This window comes from Hippocampus comes, unplaced genomic scaffold (genome assembly GCF_001891065.2).
Source record: "Hippocampus comes isolate QL1 unplaced genomic scaffold, H_comes_QL1_v1.1 scaffold92, whole genome shotgun sequence".
Lineage (NCBI taxonomy): Eukaryota > Metazoa > Chordata > Actinopteri > Syngnathiformes > Syngnathidae > Hippocampus > Hippocampus comes.
Window position 1 is genome coordinate 2,540,974 of NW_017805379.1, and position 15,283 is coordinate 2,556,256.

The following is a 15,283-nucleotide window of genomic DNA, read 5'->3' on the forward strand; positions in this document are numbered from 1 at the left end:
CGGCCCGCCACCTGGATGATCCAGGCCAAACCCGTGCGCACCAGCGCGTCGCCAGCCATGGTACCCCGTCCGCGACTCACACCTGGAGCACACCCGTCGACTCCGAAGTTAACCTTCAAGTTGTTCCAAACTTTCATTAACCGCGTGAAATGCGGAGTCGCAAACTCACCACCAATCTTGAGCGCTTCACAATCTTCATTTGACTCAACGTGGTGTGAAGTCGTCAACGGTTTGTCGACCACTCCGCCCCAACGATCACACTTTTCTAGCCGGGAAAACCGCCAGACGCCCGCGGTGGGAGTTGAGCGGTGGGCGGGGGATTGCAATTGAGCTAAAGTTCAACCATTGTGATGAGCACTGGCCGAGCAGGGTGTCCGTCACTCAACGCCGCGATAGAACAGCTACCAGCGGTGGGCTACGTGACTGCTGACGTGTCCGGGGGAAGGGGCGGTCCCTGAAGTGGACACGAGTGATGCGTTCAAGACGTGCTCGCCGCAGCGGAAAAGCTGATGCTACGTTTGGGTTGTGTATGACTGTAGTCACAATTTAGAAGTACAGTATGTGACTTGCTCTTATTCTGCGCGAGTTTTTTTTTTTTTTAATCTCGTTGGATAAACTATTAAATCTCCGTTTATTTTATTCCGGTAGTCTGGTGTGAGCGCAGATGAAGTAACGTTTTAACTTCAGTAATAAAAAGCAACAAAATAGGTGAATGCCGGACTAACACAATTGAAGATCTTTGTGTTTATGATTTATAAGTGACTGTTTTCAAGTGGATTACTTAAAAAAAAAAAAAAAGAAGAAGAAGAATTTCTTAAAACATGTAGCCGATGGCGGCGGAAGAAAATCCACGTTTACAGGATGGGTTTTCCATGAAAACCTGGGGTTGGTTCCAAAACCAAAACAAAGAGATACATAAAAAACTCTCTCTTTCTTTCTCTCTCTGAAATATCATATTTTTACCTGTATTATTATTTGTTTGTGTGTGGTGTGTGCTGCTCGATTAACTCACGAATCCTCCAAAACAAATAATACCAGAACTCATTTCAACAGTACAATCCATCAAGTCAAACAGTGGATGAAACAACACCTAAAGTTTCTCATGAATACTTCAATGACCATGTCAGAATTTGATACAAAAACAAAACTGCAGAGGAAACGGTTCCGCCACGGAAACTTGCTGTCTTGACTCAATACCATCTGGCTATTTCAAAACTATTGCACAATCTGTGCTGAGTTACAGCAAATAATCAACTGCTCACTTCAGTCAGACCCATTTTTCCTATCCCCCAAAAGGAATTTCTGCTGTCCTTGCCAAAAGTATTTCCACTGATTCCCAGCCAGCTGTAGAATAGCTTGTAAAAATAGGCTACTGGTCTGCAAATCACTGAATGGTGTAGGTCCTGATTGCATGAAAGAAATCCTCACAGAATATAAACTCAGAAGACGTTATTTTAAACTAATATTTTTGGGAGTTGAACGAACAAATCGGAGCGGCGGGGAACTCGGAAAGGAATAATGGTGCTGTAGACTGATGATAAAAATAGGACACGTGTTGTGCTGCCAGACCCTTTGACATCAGTGTATTTCTAATGAATTTCTAACTGGCAAAAAGGACGAAAAAAAAACCAAAAAACACACGTCACAATGTTGTGTGCCAAGAGTCTGTTTAATTGACTTATTGACCGCCTGACTCAATCATCCGGTATCACAATTTGACGGCCGACTTTAACTTGGGGAAGAGCCGGAGTGCGTTGCGCGTCGTCACCTGCATCACCTCCTCCACCGACACTCCTTTCACGGCGCTGACGTACTCGGCCGCAACGACGATGTTCTTGGGCTCGTTCCTTAACTGCACGTCGAAGCGGACGGCACAGAAACTGTTCATAAATATACTCTCAAGATGGCGACATTTTCATGAACACAGCTATGATTTTTCAAAACAAAAAAAAGGGACCTGCTTCTCTGGGCCGAGCGCGGGCGAGTCGGTTTCCAAGCACATGTTCTCCAGAGGCAACAGTTTCACTAGTTTCTGCTTCTTGGTGGGAAGAAGAGATTAGTTGAGAGAAGCAGCAAGAATAGTCTGCATATAGTTAAGAATGACATAAACACCGGCAGTGGAGGGACAACCATGCATCTATCAGCAGAAGTAAAGGTGAACGGCAGCATGAATAGTCAGCAGCAAATTCATTAAAAAAAAAAAAAAAAACTCATTCAACAAGCCTGGTCAAAAACTGTTGGGATCCTGAGAAAAGATTCCGAATAATTTGACCATGGGTACATGTTCAACCAAGGTGTGTCTTCTAACGAGTATCACGGGTGTCTTCATACTTGTAAACGGTCAGTTGATCTATTTCAACTGTGACGAATAAGTGACGAGTAACGGTGCTGTTTTGGAATATGCTGTGTACTATGCTAAACGTGGACCAGAGGAAGCGAAAGAGCGCGTCGTCTCAGTAGACCAGTCAGAAAATTATAAGACAAGCACTGTCAAGGTAAAGGCTGTAGTAGCGTGATGTTCCTGTGACGATAGTTGCGCGTTATTCAAAAATGTACAATCCATGGGATGGGAGCCAACCCTCCTGGACATGCTCGCAGAAGGAAAATTAATGACAGATTGACGAGACAGATATTACAAATGGTAACAAACGCGGCCAGAACAAGAAATTAAAGGTGAACTCGTAGGTCAGGGTACGTCTGTTAAAACAAAGAGTATTAATTAATGACGTCTCTAAATACGTCGTTGGGAATGAAATAAAGGCCAGAGGAGGAGCGGCAAATGTGATCAGCAGCAAGTGACGCAGCGTTCGTTGAATGTGTAGCAATCGGCCCCGAAAGGATCATGAAGGGTTGCTCCTTTTGCTCACATCGTAATCTGACCGTTGATTAGTTTATCAAAAAGTACACATGTGCGCTCGCACACACACACACACACGCACGCGCACACACACACACACACACACACACACACACACATTTCTGCACACAGTTAACACGTCATAGATTACAGCCAAAACTCAAAAATGTCGACAGGAAGGTTTGTGAGTGGGTGAAACGACCTGAACCTGAAAGTGATAGGAAACTTCCCCGAAATGATCAATTTCCTTTCTTATCAAATTTACGATTGATTTTGTTGACGCAGGCTCGTCAGCACACATTCGTCAAGACAAATTTCACTCTCTGGCCACTTCATTAGGTACGTAAGATGACGCAAGTGTACCCGAACGACGTGTCCGGTCAGTGTATTGGCATGCACCTGCTCGCTGCGTACGATGGACGGCGGGATGGAGAAGAAGTATCCGGCTTTCACCCCCTCCATGGCGACCGACGGCCTCCCGTCAAAGGCGTGAAGGAGAACTTTTTCCACACCTGCGAAAAGCAGCACAGGCTGCTTTAATTCTTCTCATTACTTCCAAGCAGCATTTATAGAAAGTAGGCTTATTGAAATACACACCACTGCCATATTTAAAGTAGCAACACTAAACAGCGGAACCTTCAAAGTCAGACATTTATGCAGCTTTAATTCTTATCGAACATAAGGTGTCACACCTTGCTCTTTCAGAAGCTGGATAGTGGGTCGACCCGCCGAACGTGAATGAACATTCCTAATTAGAAATACACATTTAATTTGATAAAACAGCATTTGGTTTTTTTTTTGCTTGTTTTTTTTTTTTTTTTTAACAAATAAATGTGTCTTTCGACTCACAGAGGGAGGTCCAGCTCTTTGGCTAGATGCACCTGGCGGATCAGAACCTGCCTTTGGTTCTCTTTGTCCGACTCGCTGCTCACATACCTGGGTGTAAAATCCAAACCGACCTAGGACGACATGTGGGAACATTGATCATGTCAGAAATGCAGTACAACCTTTGCTGATTTAAGAACTGTTAGGGTTCACATTTACTTTGATGTCAATGTTTCCTACCTCTCCAATGGCCACAAGGTGGTCTTTGTATTTATCAATCAGGGGAAGAGCAGCATCCAGGTCCTGTGCACACGACAAGAAAGTGTTGCACAGTTTGTAAATGGACACGGCAGTATATGTCCAAGGATGTTCGGATTAATTTTGGATTCTTACCTGTAGAGAAGCACTTCTGTGTTGGTCAGAGGATACTTCCTGAACAGGGTGGACTCCCAGGCAGGGCAACACAAACCCTGGGAATCTAAAAATGAAGAAATAAGTTAGCTATTAAAAAATAAAAATGAAAACTGGGAGCGTGTTTTTTATTTTTGTTTCAAAGTTACCTCTGTGACAATGCAATGATCTTTTCAAACTCCCCTGCATGCTCGGCCACGGCCAACAATGCCAACAGCCCAGCCTGGCAGTTAAAAACAACATCCTCGTTTCATCATGGCAGCAAATAATGACCCAAGAGACTTAAAGGAGCAATTAACCCACCCGTTTGGAGTCCTCAATAACCGTTTCTATGTCCTAAAAGATGATTGTGACAATTTAAGACGGATAAATGACTAAATCGTTCGGCAACTGTGATTAATACCTTGTCAAAATCTCCCGCTGCGATGTGTCCAGCCTGGCAGTTAAAAACAACACCCACGTTTCATCATGAGAGCAAATAATGACCCAAGAGACTTAAAGGAGCAATTAACCCACCCGTTTGGAGTCCTCAATAACCGTTTCTATGTCCTAAAAGATAATGGTGACAATTTAAGACGGATAAATGACTAAAACGTTCGGCAACCACGATTAATACCTTGTCAAAATCTCCCGCTGCGATGTGACAGTGGCAGTCGAGGAAGCCACGCATGATGGAATCAAAACATCCGGGTCGCACGCCCCAGTGCGCATGCGCCCAACTCACGTGCACCAGATTTAGATACAGGGATTCCCCACGAGGGCGGCACTGTCAGTTTCTTTGGGCAAAACGGTTTTCGACAAAGCCACAAACTAAATATCAAACGCGCCCTATACAGGGTTTCCCCACGAGGGCGGCACAGTCAGTTTCTTCGGGCAAAACGGTTTTCGAGAAAGCCACAAACCAAATATCAAACGCGCCCTGGGGTAAACGTAATCGACTGAAGCCGCTTTCACTTCTGTTAAAAAGTTATCGCTGTAATTAAACTTTTGACATTGAATAGATAATCAAAATAACTCTAAATAAATTAAAAAAATAAAGTTTTGTTCAAGACGTACTTTCGTGTACATTATTGACAGTCGATTCAGTCGCGAATGTTGGTTTCAAAAAATCCCGGATACGCATGAGCTATACCTCTCCAACACCACATTTATCTTGGGTCTCCCGCAAGGGCGGTGCTCTTACAGACCGTCGAGTTAAACCCGTTTCCGTAAACTTTACACCACCAAATCAAACAGACCCTGCGGAAACGCCGTAAAGTTTTTTTTTTTGCCATAAAGTTTAAAGGCCAATTCAACTTCCGTGTTTACAAGCCAAGAAGTGGACCGTTAAATGTTTCTTCTTCAATTTTCTGTTTTTGATGAAAGCATTTCAATTATTTAGATAGCAATGGCGGTATTCACCGCTGCGTCTTTCCTCTTTTGCCTGCTGTGCATCCGCGTCACCGTGGCGAAATACGAACCCAACTGGGAATCCATCGACTCGAGGCCACTGCCGGAGTGGTACGATCAGGCCAAGTTCGGCATCTTCATCCACTGGGGTGTCTTCTCCGTGCCCAGCTTCGGCAGCGAGTGGTTTTGGTGAGAATTCTATCGCCTATTCTTGATCGAAAAGTAAAACTATTCACCTTTTCACGATGGCGAGGGCACGTGATGCAAGAGCAATGCTGGCACCTAGTGGCGTTTTTCTTGTCTCGCAGGTGGTACTGGCAGGGGCAAAGGCGGGAGCCGTATGTCACCTTCATGCACAAGAATTATCCGCCGGACTTTAAGTATCAAGACTTTGCACCCCATTTCACTGCCGAGTTCTTCGACGCCAAAGAATGGATGGACATCTTTGCCGCATCGGGCGCAAAGTACATCGTGCTGACCACAAAACATCATGAAGGTAGTGTTTTGAGCCATCACAAATCCAAACACTGATAAACGCAGGCTGTGGATGAAGCTTGGCTGTTATCCTTAAAATCAGTTTGAATCTGTCTAAAAGCAAAACACATAAATACAGGCTCCGGATAAAACTATGTGTTGATCTGCATAGTCAGTTCAATCCATAAAAAATCTGGACACATGTACCCATCCATCCATCCATCCATCCATCCATCCATCCATCCATCCATCCATCCATCCATCCATTCAATGTTAGCTGGCTTGCCAACATGTTATGCTTACCAATTTAAGCTGTCAATCATCCCCAGGCTTCACACTGTGGGGCTCCGAGACCTCGTGGAACTGGAACGCAGTGGACTTGGGCCCCAAGCGCGACCTGGTAGCGGAGGTGGCGAGCGCCGTGCGCGCTCACAGTGACCTGCGCCTGGGCCTGTACCACTCGCTTTTCGAGTGGTTTCATCCACTGTTCCTGCAGGATGCCGCCAACCACTTCGCCACCAACCGCTTTGCCCTCGCCAAAAGTCTGCCCGAACTTTACGAGCTGGTGCTGACGTACAAGCCTGACGTGCTGTGGTCGGATGGAGACGGGGATGCGCCAGACAAATACTGGAACAGCACCGGGTTCCTAGCCTGGCTCTACAATGACAGGTAAAATAAGTCATCTTTTATAGTCTTTTTTTTTTTTTTTACATAGTTGGGTAAATGCTGGAAAGTGCTAATGTGCAAATAATTTGGAAAATACATATGTATTTAAAAAAGGGTCATGCAGCAAAGATGCAAAAAGTGAAGGACGATATAGCGAGCAATGATTATTCCAAACTTTCGATCACATATCCAAATTAGTGACAACCCTCTGCTCACATTTCTCAATTGATTCAAACCAGTCACACTTCAAAGAGTTACCGGTAATTCAAGACAGTGTTTGTATATACACTTTTACAATAAGATTACCAATTTAAGAGACATTTCATATATTTACCTTCTCCTTTCTGACCTCTTGACTGTTTCAGAACATTTGACTAAAATTGTACTAAAATAAGTTTAAAAACTAACAGTTTTTAAAAAATGTAATGCAAATACATTTGACTTGAATACCACTGAACTTGACTTAGGAAGTGATTCGTTTGCGTACCACCAGAGGGAGCCCGGGTACCGCTATTGGTACGAGTACCACACATCGCGATTGACTCCTCTCATGTCATTTTTAATTTTTTGACCCGCAGTCCAGTGCGGGACACGGTGGTGACAAACGACCGATGGGGCTTGGGCTCCATCTGCAAACATGGCGGCTATTACACCTGTGCCGACCGCTACCAGCCGGGTCACCTGCTGCCGCACAAGTGGGAGAACTGCATGACCATCGACACCAAGTCATGGGGCTACAGGCGCAACGCCCCGCTCGCCGACTACCTCACCATCGAGGAGATTGTGGAGGTGAATATGTCAGATGAAATCACTACAAGTGTGTCTCTGAAGGCGATGACTAAAATGGGCCTAAAATGAAATGGCAGCTTGAAACGTCTTTTTGGCAGTGGTTCTTTTTTTTTTTTTTTTTTTTTTTTTTTTTTGTGGGCTTACTCATGATGGACATAACTACCTAATTTCATGTTGTTTAGGGAAACTGGCTTCTCGGAGTAAATGGGGATTTTTTTTTTTTTTTTTTGTGGGTCTACTATGGATAGACATGCTTACCAAATTCAATGTGACCATGTACAGTAAACTGGCCGCAGGGGTTACATTTTCAAGACATTTGGTCAAGATCTTAAAATGGGTGCTTCGCTTTAAAATGGCAGACTTCCTGTGTCTGAAAACAATTTTCCAATACGATAGCAATCAGCCAAAGCACTTTGGCCAGTTTGTGTTGTTAGTGACAACCTCCTCTTAGATGACCGAACCTTTCCGGTGTCTCTTTTTCCAGACGTTGGTGGAGACCGTGTCCTGCGGCGGCAACCTGCTGATGAACGTGGGCCCCACGGCGGACGGGAGGATCGCACCCATCTTTGAGGAGCGCCTGCGCCAGATTGGTCGATGGCTTCGGGTGAATGGCGAGGGGGTCTACAACAGCAGCGCCTGGCGGGCTCAGAAGGACACGGTCACATCCGGCGTCTGGTACACGTCCAGACCGCGGCAGAACGCAGTCTTTGCCTTTTTCCTCGTGTGGCCGACTGACGGAATTTTACTCCTCGGCGAACCTGAGCTCGCACCGGGACAAACTCAGGTAAGCTTTATTAGGTACATCTCCGTCATGCTAAGTTTACGACAGAGGAATTAGGAACAACAGAGTCCATGACGCGATGCATTATTAGGCTTGCAAATTGAATTTGTCCCAGCTGTCTTCAGGCAGCAGGTGGGGTACACCCTAAATTGGTCGCCAGCCAATCGCAAGGCACACATAGACGAGCAACCGTTCGCACTCACAATCACACCTCGGGACAATTTTGAGTGTTCCATTAACCTGCCAAGCACATTTTTGGAATGTGGGAGGAAACCAGAGTACCCGGAGAACACCCACGCAGGCACGGAGAGAACGTACAAACTCCACACAGGAAGGCTGGAGCCGGAATCGAACCCCGTGGTAACCAGTCGACCACGGTGCCGCCCCACTTTGAGAATCACTTTCACATCATCCAACAAGTTTTCTCTGTCATTCCTGATTTTACGGGAAGGGCTGTGCATCAAGCGGCCAGCTTTTGTTTGGCTGGCCGTCCCGGTGGGCGTCTTGTGTTCAAAGAATTCCGTCATCCACGCCCACCCGCCGCCACCTGCTGGCACTCGTGCTCACGCTGCCTTCTTGCTGACTCATTAAGATGCCTTCTCGGATTGCGCTTGTAGTTTTCTGGGAAGCGGGGCCACTCGCATTGATTTTTGTTGCCTGACATTCGGTAATCCTGTTTAAAAATGTGCTCTGTGTTTTTGTTCTGGGTAAAAAAAAACAAAAAAAACCCCAGCAAAACCAGGTGGTGCTCGTGGGTCACGGCCCTGTGAAGTGGGAGCCTGCAAAGCCCAGCGGTATCCGGGTCTTCCTACCTCAGCTGTCCATCAGCCAGATGCCATGCCAGTGGGCCTGGACCCTCAGACTGACCGGTGCCAAGTGAACAAGAAGAAGAAGATGACGCCGACTAATTTTGGATGCACTGAAATGAATTGAAGCTGTGAGCGCAAGGAGCTGAAAACGCGACTTGATGTAATGCTATAATTTGTGTGTTACCTCTTTAATTAAATAAAAGATGCAAATACATTTTTGTCCAAGTTCAGTATTTGAATATATATTTTACTTTTTTCCAAAGTATATATGAAAAAAAAAAATCATTCACTTAAACTTTTTAAATCCAAAACATAACCGACGAATTTGTAAATCGGAAAGTCTGTTTCCAGAGGACAGCTCAGTACAACATAAATATTCGGACTTTAATCGAAACAAACGTCAAAATATCGCAAATCACAAAAACAATCGTCTGTCTCAAAAAGAATGTTTTTTTCTTGTAAATCGACAACTTTTTGCTAATAATATCACGACTCGTAAATCAGTCATTTTTCTCCCTCAAAATCTGAAACATTTTCAGAAAAATCTTATTCTTGTCATCTTCTGACGTTAATCCAGAAAATACGACTTTGTCGAAAAACAACCTTTTTTTTAGGGCAAGTATTAATTTTTAATCAAAAATATTGTTTCATTCTCATAAAAAAATGTATCTTAATCTCGAAAATCTTAAATATTTCATGAGGCTAGACTAAGACTACAATCCCCAAAATACACGTTTTTGTGTCGAAAAAAATAATCTGAAATGATCTTTTAATTGTGAAAATAATTTGGTCTTTCTCTTCCAAATATGCAATTCAACTGTTGATGAACCCTTAATTCATAAATCTGACTACATCTATTATCATACTACATATATTATTATTAGTTTATTGTTATGAAAACCTGATGTGCTTGAGAAAAAAAAAACGTAGGCATAATCGGAAACGGCAAAAAAAAAAATGGAGTAAACATTTGTTGACTGCTGTTATTTTTCTCCAGGTGGCCCGAATACCCCTGCGCACAGTGTACTCAAATGCTGTGCCCAGTGCATTTTGTCCCATTGTTTGTTACCACGTCATATTTTGCGTACATCTTGTAACAAATATTGTAGGTGTTGCTTTTCGTTTCTCTCCGGAGGCGGGGCGGTGAATATTTCATCGCTGGCGTTGTGAATCAAATGTTTTCGAGCTGTTTTTGGCGTCCTCTGGTGGCGCTTGGCTGCACTGCACACCGGAGGAGGCATAAGGACACGTTCCAAGCTCATCTCGGACGACTCCGGAGAGAAAGCGACAACCCCCCCCCCCCCCCCCCCCCCCCAAAAAAAAAAACATTATTAGACTGTACAGACAAATGGATAAATCACACATCGGTGTGATCATGCACTTTTAAAAAAGTGATCGGTACACTCTAGCACATCAGAATGTCGGTGCAGTTAACAGGCATATTTCCGAACACGCCCTTTGTAAGTAATGGCCTTCTCAAACGACGCAATGCTTTCGTTGTTCATGACAGTTACACTGTCAGTCTACCAGATCAATGTAATTCTGTGTCTCGGACTGGGCGAGATGTCACACTACAAGTCTGTCACCGACCGTCGAATTTAGGCTGCGCGTGGTGGAGTGGGGGTCTTAAATGGGGAGGGGGTTGTGGTGGCCGATGTTTGTCACCTGAGATGGTGACTCCAGTGCGGGGGGCGAGTGGGGGGGGCGTTGTGTGTGTGCGTGTGTGAGTGTGAGCGCATGCACGCACGGTGAGCCGGATATCCCCATATAGGCAGGCGCGTGACAGCTGATCCGACGACACCAAGTCAAAGAAGCCCTGTTTGAATTGAAGGATCAATTCATTTGGACAAGTAACACTCATGTCTAGTTTTACATTGCCATAGACACACCGAAACGCGGCCCAATAGGTAACTGTGCCGAAATAAGTTGTAACAGGAAATGTTAACATAACATAACATGAATAACTCAATTGTATTGAAACATTTTGTATTTTTGTAGTTGTATTTTCAAAATGATATTGGGACGGTACAAGATAAAAAATTCACGGGAGTAGATGGGATTGGGATTTTCTAATTTTTTTTTTTTTTTGCATTACATCATGATTTTTTTTTTTTATGTTCAAACATTTTGTATTCGTTCCTCTTTTTCAAGATGACATCAAAAACGGTTGTGGATACAGCGTTAGTCTTTATTTTTAAAGTCATATTCGTAATAAAACGTAGAAGATCCTTTAATGTCCTTATTTTTTAAAATAATGAAAGCCTAGTATATATTCTCTTTATAACCTTTATATCTCTTTGGTCTTTTATGATTATAAATAGTAATAAATGAACAAAAATAAACAGTCACAAGCAATACATGACCTTGCTCTATTTAGAATGTATTTACCGCTCTCATATATATATTTTTTATTTTTATTTGACAATAAAGTTGTACTTGACTTGATTTACGATACTATTAGGAATATTGTTTTGGCATAGTAAAATATACATCCCTCCGGTACCATTGCTAATTTTCTAAATCATGTCAGTGTGCGTGTGTGAGTGTGTGTGCTCCCTCCCCGCTGCCGCACGCTTTTGAACAGGGGGGAGGTCCCTGTTCTGCAAATGTTCCATGACATGCAGATGGGGGGGCGACCAAGGGAATAAATCGAACGGGAGGAAAAGTGGATTGAGATGATATTGGGACGGTACAAGATAAAAAATTCACGGGAGTAGATGGGATTGGGATTTTTTTCTAATTTTTTTTTTTTGCATTACATCATGATTTTTTTTTTTTATGTTCAAACATTTGTATTCGTTCCTCTTTTTCAAGATGACATCAAAAACGGTTGTGGATACAGCGTTAGTCTTTATTTTTAAAGTCATATTCGTAATAAAACGTAGAAGATCCTTTAATGTCCTTATTTTTTAAAATAATGAAAGCCTAGTATATATTCTCTTTATAACCTTTATATCTCTTTGGTCTTTTATGATTATAAATAGTAATAAATGAACAAAAATAAACAGTCACAAGCAATACATGACCTTGCTCTATTTAGAATGTATTTACCGCTCTCATATATATATTTTTTATTTTTATTTGACAATAAAGTTGTACTTGACTTGATTTACGATACTATTAGGAATATTGTTTTGGCATAGTAAAATATACATCCCTCCGGTACCATTGCTAATTTTCTAAATCATGTCATTTCATGTTCCATTATTCTTTTGCATTTTTCTGTTTTAGGGTTGTATTCAAACAAACGGACATGGAATCAATGACATCCTAATTTAAACATGGTTAAAATTGGATTTGACTGCCGCTTTAACATCTACATTTAAGATGATGCCTTTTTCTCCCTTTTTCCCTTCCAACATTTGCTGGTAATTAGACATACCGACAGGAAGCGGGGGCCATTGTGGCAGACTCTGTTGCCATGGCGACGCAGCACTAGGTGTCAAGCTTATTTTCTGATTTTAAAGAGACGGCGGCGGAAGGATGAAGATGAATGATGTGTGATGTGTGCAAGTGGCCTGGGAGAAACCGTCAAACCTTCCATTCATAACCCCCCCCCCTCCCCATCTCCGTCATTCACTGTGTTGTCATCACCTCATTTGAGGGAGGTGTGGGGGGGGGGGGACATGGAATCCCGCTCAGCTGTTCCGAGCAAGTGCGCATCTGCCTGAGAGGGAGCATTTGTATTTCTACACGACAAGTGGTTCGACCTTGACTGTATTAGCCATTTTAGCCCCCCCCCCCCCACACACACACTCCTACTTGACCCTTCCTCAGCCATCCTATGCTGCATAATGGAGCCGCAAGCGAGTTCCAACTTGTTCTACGCTCGATGACTAAGAATAGCGCCCTGAGGGGCTCCTCTTTCAATACACACTTTTGGCATTCTCAGGCTTGTTAGGCCACCTCGCTGAGGGGAGCAGTGGCTATCCCATAGTTGCAACCCCCCCTGAAATTTGGTCAACATGGCTATCGGGAGTAAACCCACCAAAAAAAGTCGCAGGAAGCCATCCTTGAAACGGCACAGGCAATCGGCCATTTTGCTGAAGCCGCCATTTTGTTTCAGTGCACCCTATAGATTCTCCCGTTCTCCTGAAGCCAGTTTCCTTGAGCGACGTCACGTTTCGTAGACCCACAAAAACGTTTCAAGACTCCATGCCGGACCAGGACAGAGGGAGTCTGCCATTTTGGTTTGAAGTGGCCAACTGATTTTGGTTCCATGTCGCACATTTTCATGGGTCCTTCAAAAACAAACTGACGCTCGAGATTTTTCTCCGATTGCTATCCAATTTGTACCACGTGTACTGGGCAGATGGATGACTGTCACGTGAAGAATTTGAGTGTCCGACATTGCTTGTGGGCGAAGCTTGAAGATTCGCCAAAACCGTAAAAATCTTGGGTGGTCACAATGTTCTAACTTTCTATATGCATGCCAAACGAATCGATGTTCTCTGGGGGAAATATTGTCCGTGTAATAAGAAGGGTTGAGGTTTGAAGAGGCTGGCACGCATACGCAGGATGCGGCGTGCAGCTGCACATCATCTGGCGGCATTGTCCCCCGCACGGCTCGTCACGACGTCGATGGTTCTCCTCCTTTGTGAATGGAGGCCGAGGATGTCGTGACGGGAAGCTCCGAGCATCTCACAAAAGAACCCAGAGGCTTTTTTTTTTTCCTTTTCTCCCATTCTCCCACTTCCTCCTCGTCATACGCCAACCGAATTGCACCTTTTGAAGGGTAGTTCTCGATTCTTGATGAATGAAGAGCAGCTTTTGACAATGCTCATGACATCTGACTAACGCCCCCCCCCCCCCTCCCTCCCTCGCGCTTCTCCTCCTACCCAGCCTGAGTGAGCAGCCAGAGCCGGAGAGGAAAAGCGCCCTGAAACGTGGGCCGTTGTGTAATCCCTCCAAGGGCCCCTTTGCTATTTTTGTACCCGGGTCTGCACGTCATGCTTGGGTATTTTCTCTGGTGACTGGCTCGCATCAATAGAACGCTCCAAATGTGCGCCGCTCCTGCCGCCACTCCGGACTGATGGGACGTTTACCCTCGCGTTTTTTTCCCTTATCCCGCTGGAGGCAGAATGGACGGTGCGGGATGAGGAATGAGGATGCGGGACGTGGAAGGAGAGGCGGGGGCTGAAATGTCAGGTTTGTATGAGGATCATGCGGAGCTGCATGCGTGTGAATGTCATTGTGATATTTATGGATGCTCGCGTTTAAAGGGACGGAGTGTTTCTTTTTTTTTCCCCCCCTCACCCACCTGCGCCTCACACCGCTGCTGTGTCATGCATTTGTTGCACAGGTGCAACACGACGACATGCGTCTGCGTCTTTGTGCGCGCGCCGAGACATGGGATTAATCTGGCGTACGCCGCAGAAAATGTATTAACCTGGTTTTACCACCGCACGGGCACCGAATCAGCTCAACTCGTTCGACTTAAGTTAGGGGCACGTATTTCTGCACTGCTTCGCATCGGTTTGGTAATGCCACAAGAATGAAAAGTTGAAAAAAAAAATCCCACCATATTCAAAGCATCAAGTCACCATCTCGGTAAACTACGTGAAAAATGCCAAACACGTCAGATTGAGCTGAGCTAAATTCTACTTCGAAAACTGGAAAAACAACTCGCGCCCAACGCATCGGTTGGATAAAGCTTCATGAATAGGAAGTTGCAAAAAAATAGTCAAACTGAAGACAAAAACAGCTGCATTGAACGCATCACTTGGTCACAAACCGCAAGCTATGTTGAGGGGAAATTGCTAAATCTTAAAAAAAAAAAAAAAAAAAAAAAAAAAACGTATGAAGCCGCACTCACGAGAAACTGAAAACTCCCCCACGTTGAATGCATCTTTCAGATCGAGCCACGCCACAGCAGGGTAACCACAATGGACACATCAGCAGCATCAATTCAAGAATTGGATCTGGGACTGGAATCTGGGGGAAACCTGTTGCGCTAAACACATCAGAAATCATGTTAACGTGAAACTTTGTAAAAAAACGTCACGTTAAATGCATGAAAGGGATCGAGCTACATGAATGGGAAGTCGCAAAAAAAAGTATCACGCTGAAGCCGAACTCATGGAAAACTACGACAAACCCACCGAATGCATCTTGCCGCGCTAACCAGATCAAGCTAACAGGAGACTGAGAAAACCTGCCGCAGAACACATGGGTTGGATTGACTGAAGCTAATGCGTAGTTGTCTTTTCTGGACCTCAGTGGGATGGAAACTAAGCAATGAGGTCAGATCGACCTTGAGGAGGGAGCCTTCAACGCCCCCCC

The 15,283-nt window shown here is 44.4% G+C and overlaps 4 protein-coding genes across 9 annotated transcripts in view; 2 read left to right on the top strand and 2 right to left on the bottom strand.

Annotated features, from left to right (window-relative positions):
• coq8ab (coenzyme Q8A, genome duplicate b) overlaps positions 1–782 on the bottom strand; it is a 25,672-nt gene extending 24,890 nt beyond the window's left edge. The window contains exons 1-2 of one of the 2 annotated variants that reach the window (XM_019872541.1): positions 170–782; positions 12–82 (exon numbers count right to left, since the gene is read on the bottom strand). In XM_019872541.1, the coding sequence (XP_019728100.1) occupies positions 12–59 (48 nt within the window). In that variant the 5' untranslated portion in view covers positions 60–82; positions 170–782. Of the gene's footprint in view, positions 1–11 lie in introns of both variants that reach the window. The other variant, XM_019872537.1, reaches the window with a different exon arrangement.
• An 868-nt stretch (positions 783–1,650) lies between these two features.
• LOC109517442 (putative deoxyribonuclease TATDN3) lies at positions 1,651–4,816 on the bottom strand. 3 transcript variants are annotated; one of them, XM_019872619.1, is made up of 10 exons: positions 4,710–4,816; positions 4,610–4,642; positions 4,243–4,316; positions 4,076–4,160; positions 3,923–3,985; positions 3,707–3,816; positions 3,550–3,605; positions 3,257–3,369; positions 1,958–2,035; positions 1,651–1,852 (listed from the first exon to the last, which is right to left on the bottom strand). In XM_019872619.1, exons 1-10 carry the CDS (start codon positions 4,761–4,763, stop codon positions 1,709–1,711), a joined length of 810 nt encoding a protein of 269 aa, XP_019728178.1. In that variant the 5' UTR covers positions 4,764–4,816; the 3' UTR covers positions 1,651–1,708. The 3 variants fall into 3 exon arrangements, with proteins under 3 accessions (XP_019728178.1, XP_019728176.1, XP_019728177.1); XM_019872617.1 differs by having other exon boundaries at positions 1,958–2,038; XM_019872618.1 differs by lacking the exon at positions 4,610–4,642 and adding an exon at positions 4,397–4,429 and having other exon boundaries at positions 1,958–2,038; positions 4,710–4,778.
• Positions 4,736–9,215, top strand: fuca2 (alpha-L-fucosidase 2). 2 transcript variants are annotated; one of them, XM_019872615.1, is made up of 7 exons: positions 4,736–4,871; positions 5,495–5,671; positions 5,791–5,978; positions 6,286–6,625; positions 7,201–7,411; positions 7,896–8,195; positions 8,935–9,215. In XM_019872615.1, the coding sequence occupies exons 1-7, from the start codon at positions 4,762–4,764 to the stop codon at positions 9,070–9,072; spliced, it is 1,464 nt and encodes a 487-aa protein (XP_019728174.1). In that variant the 5' UTR covers positions 4,736–4,761; the 3' UTR covers positions 9,073–9,215. The 2 variants fall into 2 exon arrangements, with proteins under 2 accessions (XP_019728174.1, XP_019728175.1); XM_019872616.1 differs by lacking the exon at positions 4,736–4,871 and having other exon boundaries at positions 5,138–5,671; positions 8,926–9,215.
• A 2,900-nt stretch (positions 9,216–12,115) lies between these two features.
• The window catches only part of hivep2b (HIVEP zinc finger 2b), a 17,505-nt gene continuing 14,337 nt past the window's right edge, over positions 12,116–15,283 (top strand). For both annotated transcript variants that reach the window (XM_019872622.1, XM_019872623.1), the window contains exon 1: positions 12,116–14,149. The gene's annotated coding sequence lies outside the window, so the exon portion shown is untranslated. The remainder of the gene's footprint in view (positions 14,150–15,283) is intronic.